Source organism: Physella acuta, unplaced genomic scaffold, assembly GCF_028476545.2.
Source record: "Physella acuta isolate Inbredline_101_S28 unplaced genomic scaffold, ASM2847654v3 ptg001318l, whole genome shotgun sequence".
NCBI lineage: Eukaryota > Metazoa > Mollusca > Gastropoda > Physidae > Physella > Physella acuta.
In genome coordinates, this window is record NW_026732833.1 from 98,107 (window position 1) to 111,770 (window position 13,664).

Here is a 13,664-nt window from a genome sequence, read left to right on the forward strand (position 1 = left end):
CATTTGTTAACTTTTAAATATATATGTTCTAATATAGACTTGTAGGGCAAAAGACTGCTGACAATTTAACTCACAAATTATGTCTTGATGTAAAAAAAAAAAGTATCTAATCTATCATGTTTAATAGTATCTATTTTGATACCGATTTGTCAATTGTTTTATGGTTATGTTTGCACATACCTAGTATGATATTATGTACATGTAAATATAATACATAAAGCAGATAGAATTAAGGCTGTTAGATTAGTTCAATGTGATTTTTAGCACTTTGGAAGATTCAAGAAATCAGAATAAAATAAATGTAACTGTTAAATGATTATATATATATATATATATATATATATATATATATATATATATATATATATATATATATATATATATATATATATATATATATATTAAACAGTATAGGTCTATAACTTAAGTAGGCTCTAGAGTGTCCTTTTGTACCTATAAGATTGTGTAAAATTATAATCAACTTGAAAACTCTATTTATAATTTGTACAAAAGTGTTTGAAATAAACTTGGAAACAAAAACACTATTTAAATTAAGGGAGACTTTGTTTTCATGAACCAAATTATTTAGAGGAGTGCTCAAACCAAAGTATAGGTCCTTCTGCACTTGTCTTGAGTTAGACTACAGAAGAATGTGGGCACCAGTCAGCCCACAGAATAATGTGGGCATCAGTCAGCCCACAGAACAATGTGGGCATCAGTCAGCCCACAGAACAATGTGGGCATCAGTCAGCCCACAGAACAATGTGGGCATCAGTCAGCCCACAGAACAATGTGGGCACCAGTCAGCCCACAAAACAATGTGGGCATCAGTCAGCCCACAGAACAATGTGGGCACCAGTCAGCCCACAGAACAATGTGGGCACCATCCCACAGAACAATGTGGGCACCAGTCAGCCCACAGAACAATGTGGGCACCAGTCAGCCCACAGAACAATGTGGGCATCAGTCAGCCCACAGAACAATGTGGGCACCAGTCAGCCCACAGAACAATGTGGGCCCCAGCCCACAGAACAATGTGGGCACCAGTCAGCCCACAGAACAATGTGGGCACCAGTCAGCCCACAGAACAATGTGGGCATCAGTCAGCCCACAGAACAATGTGGGCATCAGTCAGCCCACAGAACAATGTGGGCACCAGTCAGCCCACAGAACAATGTGTGCACCAGTCAGCCCACAAAACAATGTGGGCATCAGTCAGCCCACAGAACAATGTGGGCACCAGTCAGCCCACAGAACAATGTGGGCACCAGTCAGCCCACAGAACAATGTGGGCACCAGTCAGCCCACAGAACAATGTAGGCACCAGTCAGTCCACAGAACAATGTGGGCACCAGTCAGCCCACAGAACAATGTGGGCACCAGTCAGCCCACAGAAAAATGTGGGCACCAGTCAGCCCACAGAACAATGTGGGCATCAGTCAGCCCACAGAACAATGTGGGCACCAGTCAGCCCACAGAACAATGTGGGCCCCAGCCCACAGAACAATGTGGGCATCAGTCAGCCCACAGAACAATGTAGGCACCAGTCAGTCCACAGAACAATGTGGGCATCAGTCAGCCCACAGAACAATGTGGGCACCAGTCAGCCCACAGAACAATGTGGGCACCATCCCACAGAACAATGTGGGCACCAGTCAGCCCACAGAACAATGTGGGCACCAGTCAGCCCACAGAACAATGTGGGCACCAGTCAGCCCACAGAACAATGTGGGCATCAGTCAGCCCACAGAACAATGTGGGCACCAGTCAGCCCACAGAACAATGTGGGCTGCCAGCCCACAGAACAATGTGGGCACCAGTCAGCCCACAGAACAATGTGGGCATCAGTCAGCCCACAGAACAATGTGGGCATCAGTCAGCCCACAGAACAATGTGGGCATCAGTCAGCCCACAGAACAATGTGGGCACCAGTCAGCCCACAGAACAATGTGGGCACCAGTCAGCCCACAAAACAATGTGGGCATCAGTCAGCCCACAGAACAATGTGGGCATCAGTCAGCCCACAGAACAATGTGGGCACCAGTCAGCCCACAGAACAATGTGGGCACCAGTCAGCCCACAGAACAATGTGGGCACCAGTCAGCCCACAGAACAATGTGGGCATCAGTCAGCCCACAGAACAATGTGGGCATCAGTCAGCCCACAGAACAATGTGGGCACCGGCCTACAGAACAATGTGGGCATCAGTCAGCCCACAGAACAATGTGGGCATCAGTCAGCCCACAGAACAATGTGGGCATCAGTCAGCCCACAGAACAATGTGGGCACCGGCCTACAGAACAATGTGGGCACCAGTCAGCCCACAGAACAATGTGGGCACCAGTCAGCCCACAGAACAATGTGGGCATCAGTCAGCCCACAGAACAATGTGGGCCCCAGTCAGCCCACAGAACAATGTGGGAACCATCCCACAGAACAATGTGGGCATCAGTCAGCCCACAGAACAATGTGGGCACCAGTCAGCCCACAGAACAATGTGGGCACCAGTCAGCCCACAGAACAATGTGGGCACCAGTCAGCCCACAGAACAATGTGGGCACCAGTCAGCCCACAGAACAATGTGGGTATCAGTCAGTCCACAGAACAATGTGGGCACCAGTCAGCCCACAGAACAATGTAGGCACCAGCCAGCCTACAATGTGGGCACCAGTCAGCCCACAGAACAATGTGGGCACCAGTCAGCCCACAGAACAATGTGGGCACCAGTCAGCCCACAGAACAATGTGGGCATCAGTCCACCCACAGAACAATGTGGGCATCAGTCAGCCCACAGAACAATGTAGGCATCAGTCAGCCCACAGAACAATGTGGGCACCAGTCATCCCACAGAACAATGTGGGCACCAGTCAGCCCACAGAACAATGTGGGCATCAGTCAGCCCACAGAACAATGTGGGCATCAGTCAGCCCACAGAACAATGTGGGCATCAGTCAGCCTACAGAACAATGTGGGTACCAGTCAGCCTACAGAACAATGTGGGCATCAGTCAGCCCACAGAACAATGTGGGCACCAGTCAGCCCACAGAACAATGTAGGCACCAGTCAGCCCACAGAACAATGTGGGAACCATCCCACAGAACAATGTGGGCACCAGTCAGCCCACAGAACAATGTAGGCACCAGCCAGCCCACAGAACAATGTGGGCACCAGTCAGCCCACAGAACAATGTGGGCATCAGTCAGCCTACAGAACAATGTGGGTACCAGTCAGCCTACAGAACAATGTGGGCACCAGTCAGCCCACAGAACAATGTGGGCACCAGTCAGCCTACAATGTGGGCATCAGTCAGCCCACAGAACAATGTGGGCATCAGTCAGCCTACAATGTGGGCATTAGTCAGCCCACAGAACAATGTGGGCACCATCAGCCCCTCCTGTCTTTGAGTTCAGTCCACTATCAAACGAGATGCGAGCGTCACGGGAGCCCTCCCCCCCCCCCCCGAACGCAATGAAATTTATATAATTTATATAGAAAATATATACCCCCCCCCCCCGGAGAAAGTCTACCCCCCCCACCCCCGAAAATTTCAAGTGCCCACCTGGAGATAAAAGTCTGGAAGAAAAACTGATTCTGTAGTGGGATGTAGCATGTCGTGCTAGGTTGCTTTTTGTGCCAAGTTCTTTTCAGAAGGCTGGTCTGTTATTAACCATGGTGCCCACAGGTTTTAAAAAAAATAATAAAAATACAACGAACATAGTTGGAGTAAAAATGAGATGCCGCATCAGAGTGTAGGCCCAATTTCTCAGGTCCAACTTCATTGTTCCCTAAATTGTTCTATGGCTCTGATGAGGGACAACATATTTGGTTGAAGTTGTAATGACCCTATGAGTATTAGTGTTTAAGGTCGTGGTTTTTAAATTTTTCTTAAAATTTTTGTTGTTGTAATCTCTGAGTTCACTGATGTCTGTGACGCTGAGAGAAAATTCTGGGCAACGTTTCAAGATTTGTGTAACCTTACACAAAATACTTAAAATCCCCCAAAGGTAATGTAGCTTTTCAAATTGCTTGGTCGATAGACAAGAATGGGACACAAAGACTAATGTCTAGAGAAAACAAAGGCCGATGCCAAATAAGGAAAACAAAGAAGGATGTAAAAAGGGGTAAAAAAAAAAACAGATGTTAAATAGTGAAACACTCGCGCTAAATAATTTTCAGGTACGTCATTGATTTTTCAGTCATCGCAGGTTATATTCCTAATAAGAGAGTGGGTTTCGTATGAAGTCATAATTCCTTTGAATGTAGGCCTATAGACTAAGTAGGCAGTGCACTTTTTTTTCTGTCATGCAAAATATACATCGCAGTCTACTTGAAATATTTTACATGTATAATTTGCACTCATCATCTTTTTTTGCCTTTCGTGCCCACGACACACAGATTTTCTTCCAGGCATCTCTTCTGGGGACTTCACCCCCCCCCCCCGAAAGTGCCCCTCCCCCCTCAACCCCCGGAGAAAAAAGTCTGGAAGAAACACTGCCGACACATGGGGGCAGACGAAATAGAGGTCATCTGTTTCAATGACCTCGGCATATGAAGAGCTAGTATGGTCAGCACTATGCCCAGCCGCATATGTTTCCCTTAAGTGAGTCTGGTACCAATCAGAGCTGGGTGGATTCAGGGACGTCCAGTAAACACGAGTCTGAACCAAGATCCTTCGAGCTAGCAATCAAACGCTCTAGCATTCGACCACATATTGTGCATGTGTTTCCCTTGACATCAGATTTTGTTTTCCCCATAATGTGCACTAGTGTTTAAAAACGTTCACGTTAAACTAAATGAATTATACATTTAAGTCTGAATACCAAAATATTTTTTAGGTATTTAGAATGAAGTACAAATTGGCAAATTTGTCGCTTGCTTCAATAATGTCCTGGCAACAATATATTCAAATAAAAAGAAATAATCTGGAAAAAATAATAATAACAATTCTCGGAAAATAATTTTATTTCATGAGCTTTGTCTTTCTAGAATTTCATACAATTTATTGTCTAAATATAGGGAGCATTTTGAGAGTGGTAATCATAGAAAGGTTTTTACACGTCTAGTTAGTCAATTTATAGAAACTGTTTATACTAGTTTATAGATTTCTGTATGTAAGCCTTTTCTAAGTTCGCCTTTCGAGTTTTTAAAATTAAATGAAACAATGTTTTTTTTTTTAGATTATGTAAACTTCCCTCTTTCATGTATCACGAAAAAAAATTTAGATCACGAAAGAGAATTTGAATCAAAAAATCTGTTCTGATTTTATTCCTATAAAATCAACCCAACACCAGCCATGTTTATTGTTTACGCTTGATTGGTTCCCTTGGCGACGACGCTGCTGGTGTTATCTGATTGGTCGTCTCGGCCTCGGCCTATTCTTGGCCTGGGAACGGCTTTGGCTTCCACGAAACGTTCGGGCATTGGCTGACCCTGGTAGTTGTATCTGGACAGCAGGAAGTCATTGTAGTCGCTGGGGGAGAGGGACCGTCTGTAGCGGCCGCCTCTGGGGGCCGGGCGGTAGACGATCTTCCGCAGAGGGGGGAGGAAGTCCGTGGGGATACCATCGTCGTCGTCACTGTTCAGGGACCTGGGTGGAATTAATTAAATCATTTTCTTTTTTAAAAAAAAAGATATTTTAACAGCGTATTTAAATATTTTTTTAAAAATTTAGTCATTATTGTTCAGGGACCTGGGTGGAATTAATTAAATAATTTTCTTTTTTTTTAAAAAAGATATTTTATCAGCGTATTATTTAAATTTTTTTTTTAAATTTAGTCATCATTGTTCAGGGACCTGGGTGGAACAAATTAAATAATTTTCTTTTTTTAAAGACATTTTATCAACGTATTTAATTTTTAAAAATTTAGTCGTTATTGTTCAGGGACCTGGGTGGAATAAATTGAATAATTTTTTTAAGGCATTTTATCTTCGTATTTAATTATTTTTCAATTTAGTCGTCATTGTTAAGTGACCTGGATGGAACAAATAAAATAATTTTCTTTTTTAACGACATTTTATCAGCGTATTTGATTATTTTAAAATAGATACATTTTTGATTCAGTCGTCATTGTTCAGGAATCTGGATATACTAAAAAATAACTGGTGTAAAAAAATTTTTTTTTTCTTTTTTGTAAGACATCTTATCAGCGTATTTAATTATTTTAATTTAGTCGTCATTGTTCAGAGACCTGGATAGAAAAAAAAACTATTCTTTTTACAAAGACAATTATCAGCGTATTTAATTATTTTAAAAAGATACATTTTAAAATTTTGTTGTCATTGTTCAACGACCTGGATGAGATGAATAACCTCTTTAACCTTTTTTTTTTAAAGTTGTATAAGGCATTTTATCATAGTATTTAATAATAATTCTTAATTTTAATACTCTGTTTATTGAGATGAAAACCCAGAGAATAATGTTATATTTCATTAGCTTTTAAATGTAGGCTTTCTTTTAAGACACTTTTCGATTCCTTGGAACTCTCTAGTTTTTGAAGTAACAGAAGATGGCAATGTGTACAAATCTTGCTCTAACTAGAGATCATGGGCAACCCATAACACAGAACTCAAGAGAACCTTAGCTAGATGCCTATACACTATCAGGGCAGAGGACTCCGGAGCGCCTTAGCTAGATGCCCATACCTCATCAGGACAGAGGACTCCGGAGCGCCTTAGCTAGATGCCCATACCTCATCAGGACAGAGGACTCCGGAGAACCTTAGCTAGATGCCCATACCTCATCAGGACAGAGGACTCCGGAGAACCTTAGCTAGATGCCCATACCTCATCAGGACAGAGGACTCCGGAGAACCTTAGCTAGATGCCCATACACCATCACGGCAGAGGACAGCAACGAGCTTTTTCTGACTTCCCATTCACCAGTAGGATTGACAGAAACCAAAGATGATTGAAAACACCATCAAACAGGAAGAGTAATGACATACCCTCGCCTGACTGGCCTTGACCTAACCTTTCACCCCAACCTGTTCTTATGCTTGACAAGTGTCAGCTAATCTTCTAGCACTTCCGTTCTAGCCATCCTTACCCAAGCCTAAATCTTTTCCTAACCCCCTTCATTCTATCAAGTAGACTCAACTTTATCTAGCTTCACCGTAGTCCGGCCGTGCCCGGGTCTAACCCCACCCACCCCTTACCCCACCTCAGGTGTAGCACGTGTCAACTCACCTTCTGGCGGCGCTGCTGTCCCTGCCGTACCGAGGGAGGGGAGGTTGACGCCTTGACTCGTCTCGCGGGATCTCGAGAAGCGATTCTAGGAGAGCCTGCAAGTCGTTGGGCGAGATGACGTCATCGGCGGACGAGCGGCCCAAGCGCAGCATGGGAATTTGACGTGTGGCACCGCTAAGACAGACATATCACATGATTATTTGAATTACACATACACACACATATATACACTGCAAGACTTGGTGGTATTTAATGATTACATGATTATTTGAAACACACATACACACACACATACATATACATAGCAAGACTTAGTGGTATTTAATAGTGATTTATTTACGCTGTTTTGTACGTATTCTTTAACTAGTTCAAGGGAGAAAGCCTAAACATAAGGGCTTAAAAATAAGTGCACTTTTAAACATTGAATTAATATTTCCCCAAAGCTTTAATGATGATGGGGTGATGATGATAATGTGTATGTGTGTGTGTGTGTGGGGGGGGGGGTGGGGGTATTCCAAGATTTGTTGGCTTATTTAAATGGAGTCACATATTCTGATTGCCTTCTGGTTAGGTTTCTGTAGCGGATTCTATTTTTCTATGAAATAAGTTTAATGACCTTTGTTCAACCCCAACCTGTAGGATTAAGATGCTAGCGCAGATCTTTCCAGCCTGGTTGAACTCCCGCTGATATAGCTCTGGGGGTCATGCTACAGTTTACACTCCCGCTGATATAGCTCGGGGGGGGGGGTGGGGGGGATGCCTGGAATTTTACACTCCCGCTAGTATAGCTCTAAGGGTCATGCCAGGACACTCCCGTTCCTCTGGGGGTCATGCCAGGACACTCCCGCTGCTCTGGGGGTCGTGCTGGAAACACGCTGCCAACCCCCAAACAGGGAAGGCCAATGGAGACTTGGAGGCGCACAGCAGAAAAACAACAGACAAAGGCAGAACTATCTTAGGGGACTGCCAAGAAAGTTGCCAAAGAACGACACAAATGGAAAGAGCTTTCTCTGGCGGAATTGTGTATTTTGGGCAAAAAGGAAAAAAAGGTAATAACAGACTCTGCTTGATTCTAAAAGCCAGGAAACCACTTACCTACTGAAGGCGTGTTTCTATTACGATTGCGATTTAAAAAAAAAAACAACAAATTGTCAGGCTAGTATTAAATAGACTATGGTTTTCCAGGGTGCGTAAATCTTAGAATCTATTCGTTAGCCAACTAAAAGATTACAATATTACGAACTCAGTCAGACATTTTGTAAAGCTGTGACGACTTACCGTTTGCCTAGTCTGAGCATCTGCAGCCCTCGCCCTAGTCTCAGCATACTCCATCCTCTTTTGCTGACGTCATCGTCGTTGACGTCATCGTCCGTGAAAGGGTCTGTTTCAGCAGCTGTGTAGCCTGGGAACAAGACACACCGGGACATTCAACAAGACACACATGAGACATTCAAGAAGACACACATGAGACATTCAACAAGACACATGGGACATTCAGTAAGACACAGGGACATTCAACAAGACACATGGGACATTTAACACGACACATGGGACATTTAACAAGACACAGGGACATTCAACAAGACAAACGGGATATTCAACAAGACACCCATTGGACATTCAACAAGACACATGGGACATTTTGAGCAAGACAACCGGGACATTCAACAAGACATATGGGACATTCAACAAGACACATGGGACATTCAAAAAGATAACCGGGACATTCAACAAGACACATGGGACATTCAACAAGACAACCGGGACATTCAACAAGGCACATTGGACATTCAACAAGACACATGGGACATTCAACAAGACACATGAGACATTCAACAAGACAACCGGGACATTCAATAAGACACGTGGGACATTCAACAAGACACACCGGGACATTCAACAAGACATATGAGACATTCAACAAGACACCGGGACATTCAACAAGACACAGGGACATTCAACAAGACACACGGGGACTTTCAACAAGAAATACAAGAGGGAAAGGGTTGTCTCTCATGCATTTACTTTCACCTCTCGACATTATGGACAACACCTAGATTCTAGATCCTGCAAAAGCAACGACTCACTGTCTTCACGCCATTGGCTGGGATTTGTAGCACATCCACATAGCGGATGTCTGTTTACCCCAAGAAATATGATGTACCCCTTAATGGGAATGGTTGACATTCTACGGTTAAATTTCATTAGCTAACTGTTAAAGTAAACATTTCTACAGTAATATCTTGCAGTTAGTTCTCAATAATTTACTTTATATAGTGAACATTATATAGTTAGCATTCTGTAGTTTACTTTCTCCTGATAACTTTCTACAGTTAACTTTCTATAGTATATCGACAATTCTAGGGTTGAAAACGCAAACCTACACTTAACATAGTGACAGCAGAAAAGTAAATTTCGTTTAATATTTCAAAAAAATTTTGAGCATTATATTTTGAATTTTTTGTACTATTATTTAAAAAGAATATGTGTTGGTTCATTGCAGACGGTCTATAGAAGTGGTGAATGTTAAGGGCGGCCTTTTGTACGTGTAGGCCTACTCGCATTTGGTCGCCAAATCCCAAGGGACGCTACCCAGTATATTTTGAATGTAACACGGAAGATAAAATAACGACAGAGTCGCGTCCCTTGATAACTACTAGCCTGATAATACGTTGGCGGAGAGTTCAATGTAAGATGAGAATGTTATATCGTAAAGTTAATGTCGCGAAGGGTAAGATGGTTTCTAGCTTGCGAACATGCGCTTATGAACGTGAATTTAGCACAAGTGATTGAGTCATTGTATATGTTAATGTCGTATAATTCGCTAATGTCGTATTCGTCATCATCATTTTCATCATCACCATCACCATCGTCATTCCTGTGAGCCCCTTGTGGAGCATATGAATGCAACCATCGGGGCGAATCCGGCTGCTTCTGCATCACTGTCTGGTGATGTTGCTAGTTGCTTTACACAGGGTGGGTCCAATCCGTCGCCATTGGCGCTTTTGTAATCCTTTGCCAATGAGGTCTTGGCCAGTTTTCTACACAGTTTGGCATTGGTAATTTTTTTCAGGGGCCAAATGATGTTCCATATGCGGCGGAGGCGTCCGTTGATGAAAGTCTGAAGTTTGTTGTTATTAGTGTTACACTCCACGTCTCAGAACCATAGAACAGATTTCATACTGCTCAGTAGATGATGATGTCGTGTTACTAGTTGATGTCGTATTACTAGTTGATGTCGTATTACTAGTTCATGTCTTATTGCTAGTTCATGTCGTATTATTAGATGATGTCGTATTACTAGTTGATGTCGTATTGCTAGTTCATGTTGTATTACTAGTTTGATGTCGTATTACTAGTTTGATGTCGTATTACTAGTTGATGTCGTATTACTAGTTGATGTCGTTTTTGAAATTTGCAAATAACAAAGCAATCCAATATATCCAAAACACAGTGGAGCTATTTCATCCGAATCTGCGTGCCATCTAAAAGATATTATCCTTCTACAATGTTTATCCCTGATTCATACTAGTGTTCAAATCCAATGTGGCCTTACATTTTGAGCACACGAAGCAGGCCTACATTATCTAATTAAATGGTTTAATTACATCATACATTTTTAAATATAACCTTTTTTTCATTTGCACTGGTTTATTAGACCTGGAGACGTGACCTGGAAGAAGACACCAAGAAGATTGGATACGCCTGGGGACAGTTGGAGAGACTAGCCCAGGACAGAGACGTCTGGAAAGCTCTTGTCAACGGCCTATGTTCCAGTAGGGACGACAGGCAAACATGACATGACTGGTTTATTAACTGGTGGAGTAACATCTTTTGGCTATGAGCAACATACAATGCAAATCTGTCCCTTGGTTTGAAAGCTCCTGCCTGTTTAATTTTTTCTTGATCTTCCCATGAACTAGTGGGATACTTTGTCAGGTGAATTTCAGCAAATCTTTTGAGTATACATTTCTAATGTGACTCCACCAAGTCAAGTTGAGATTCAACAACAGAAGAATCACTCAGCATCACTCAAGTCTTTTTTTTTCTCTATAATATTTAAATTTTGTTTTATTCATGGTGATTACCATGTACTTGAGAACACGTTTCATCTGTGAGAATGCCATTTTGACCCAGAACAATCACATCGCTATCGACCACAACTTCCTGACTTTTGAGGAATTCCCATTTTTCATCAAGAAACGCAGAATCAGTTGGCTGGATATATGTGGCTGCTTCTAGCATTCTCTCTACGGGTATCACCACCACATCATTGGTATTATCAGGATAAAGTTAAAGTAAAGTTTCCCTTTCAAACCTTTCAAGTGAAGTAGAGTTCACTTGTTTCTGTGACCTCGGCATATGAAGAGATAGTGTGGTCAGCATTATGGCCAGCCACCTCTACTTTCCCTAACGTGAGTTAGGTACCTATCAGAGTTGGGTGGACTCAGGAACGATCTACTAATAGGACTTGAACCCGGATTCGAACTCGAGACTTACGAGTTAGCAGTCCAGCGCTCTACTGCTAGACCACTCCGTCCCTTATTATTAGGATATGGCTAAGCAAACCCGTACATGTTCATTAGATGGAGGTTAGAGACGTGGCCGTATGTGTTGAATTTCTTTTCACCCTTTTTAATTACCCTAGAGGTGACAGTTTTAAGTGCCTCCTCCACAAAAGTCAGTTTACCATTGTTTTTGGTAATGTGATTCAAAGCATCCGCCAGTGGTACAACAACTGGGGGTGACATGGTCTTTTCTTCTTCCTCATCTATTTCATCATCACTTCCCTCATCCTTCTCCTTATATTGAAACTCCGTGAAGCTATATGCCATAACAAAAGCAACAATTTTTTTTAAACAGATCCAGATCTCTCTTGTCCCCACTCAACTGATTAGGTGTATAAAAAATGGAACAGCTCGTTTGTTATAGACATCTTGAATCATTTGTATGTCCCTTTCGACAGAGGTATCCATCCCTGTTCCTGCCAGTAGCCGTTTGACCCCTGAATCCTCACAGAACATGGGCAAGTTCGGAGACTGGAAATCTGGAAAAAAGTTGAGGTACGGGCCCCAAAAGGATGAGGGATCATTCTTTTCATGTAACAAAGCAATCAATAGCGGGGTCCATTGGTTGGTTGCTGATAAATTGGATTTATCTTTTTCTTTAAGGTCACTGATGGCGGAATTCGCTGGTGTTAGTAAAAACGTTCTAGGAACTTGAAACAGGCAGTAGCTTTCTGCAGTAGTGTAGCAAGGGGGGGGGGGGGGGCGGGGGACATATGTCCCCTGGCGCCGACCTTAGGGGCCGCCAAAATGGGTTGGAAAAGTAAATTGAAAGGTTGAGGGGGGTGCAAATCGAAAGTTTGAGGGGAGGGGGTGCAAATCGAAATCCTGATGGGGGTGGGGGTGCAAATCGAAAGTTTGAGGTGGGGTGGCAAATCGAAATGTCGAGGGGGGTGCAAATCGAAAAGTTTGTCCCCGGGCGCCGGGAAGGGTCGCTACGCCTCTGGCTTTCTGCTATATCTTCAACAGCAACCACCCCATACTCGGCACAAGATCCTTTTCTTCTTACTTGAACTTTAGGAGAAATATTAAAGTTGTTCTTTTCACGACATTCTTAAAATTCACAATACAAAATTTCTTTTTTGCTTAGTTTTCTTGTTATCGGGTTCATGCTATCGCTTGATTTAAATATAATCAACTCAAAAAAAATCCTCTGTTTCTTAGTCTGTCGGTAGTTAGTTTAAATTTGGATTAGGGCCTATAAAAATGTATTTATAAAAAAAACACACGGTGTTTTAAAGAAAACAATTAGCCTACAGTTAATATAACAATTAATTACAAAAGCGAATAAAACTTCACCCAGATTTTCATGCGAAGGTTTAAAATATCAAATATTTATTCACCTTGACAAAACTTACCTGCGAAAATAACGATAAGAAATAAATAAAGGCAGTTTGATTTGATCGTCGACATGGCTGGTTGTTTCCCTTGAGTTTGTGTTATCTGACTTGTTACCGAGACAAAATATTTTTTTTTAAGCGAAAACCAAGTTTAAAAATGTTCTGTTTGACTTCTCTACCTGCTCACAAACCTGCCAACCAGAAAGACTGACTGACCAATCTCCGCGCGGTTTATAAACACTCGCGCCTCCGGTTTACGGCTGTGACGTCACTGGCACGCCGGAGAAAGAACGGTTTTCATTGGCTGACGATTAACGTTCGGCCCACGTTTTGGCGCGGTGTCATGATTGAAAGGGAAAAATGAGATGAATAAATGTTGCCCACTCAATATCCTACACATTGTTTTTTTATTTTCCTCCGTGAATCACATAAAACTATATCGTGACGTAAAAGCAGAATCAAACTCTTTAAAAGCGCGTTAATAAAATTTAAGATCTTTAACACGTAAGTATCAAGCAGAGTTTCTTCCAGGCATCTCTTCGGGGGGGGGGGGGGGGGGGGGGCGGTAGACTTG

The 13,664-nt window shown here is 42.5% G+C and overlaps 2 protein-coding genes across 2 annotated transcripts; one reads left to right on the plus strand and one right to left on the minus strand.

The window, feature by feature from the left end:
* The first annotated feature begins 650 nt into the window (after positions 1-650).
* Positions 651-2,804, plus strand: LOC131958337 (filaggrin-2-like). The gene has a single exon (XM_059323306.1). It carries the CDS (start codon positions 651-653, stop codon positions 2,802-2,804), a length of 2,154 nt encoding a protein of 717 aa, XP_059179289.1.
* Positions 2,805-4,944: 2,140 nt separating this feature from the next.
* On the minus strand, positions 4,945-13,306 carry LOC131958335 (myomodulin neuropeptides 2). The gene is made up of 4 exons (XM_059323304.1): positions 13,109-13,306; positions 8,464-8,587; positions 7,186-7,359; positions 4,945-5,587 (listed from the first exon to the last, which is right to left on the minus strand). Exons 1-4 carry the CDS (start codon positions 13,161-13,163, stop codon positions 5,305-5,307), a joined length of 636 nt encoding a protein of 211 aa, XP_059179287.1. The 5' UTR covers positions 13,164-13,306; the 3' UTR covers positions 4,945-5,304.
* Positions 13,307-13,664: the final 358 nt, after the last annotated feature.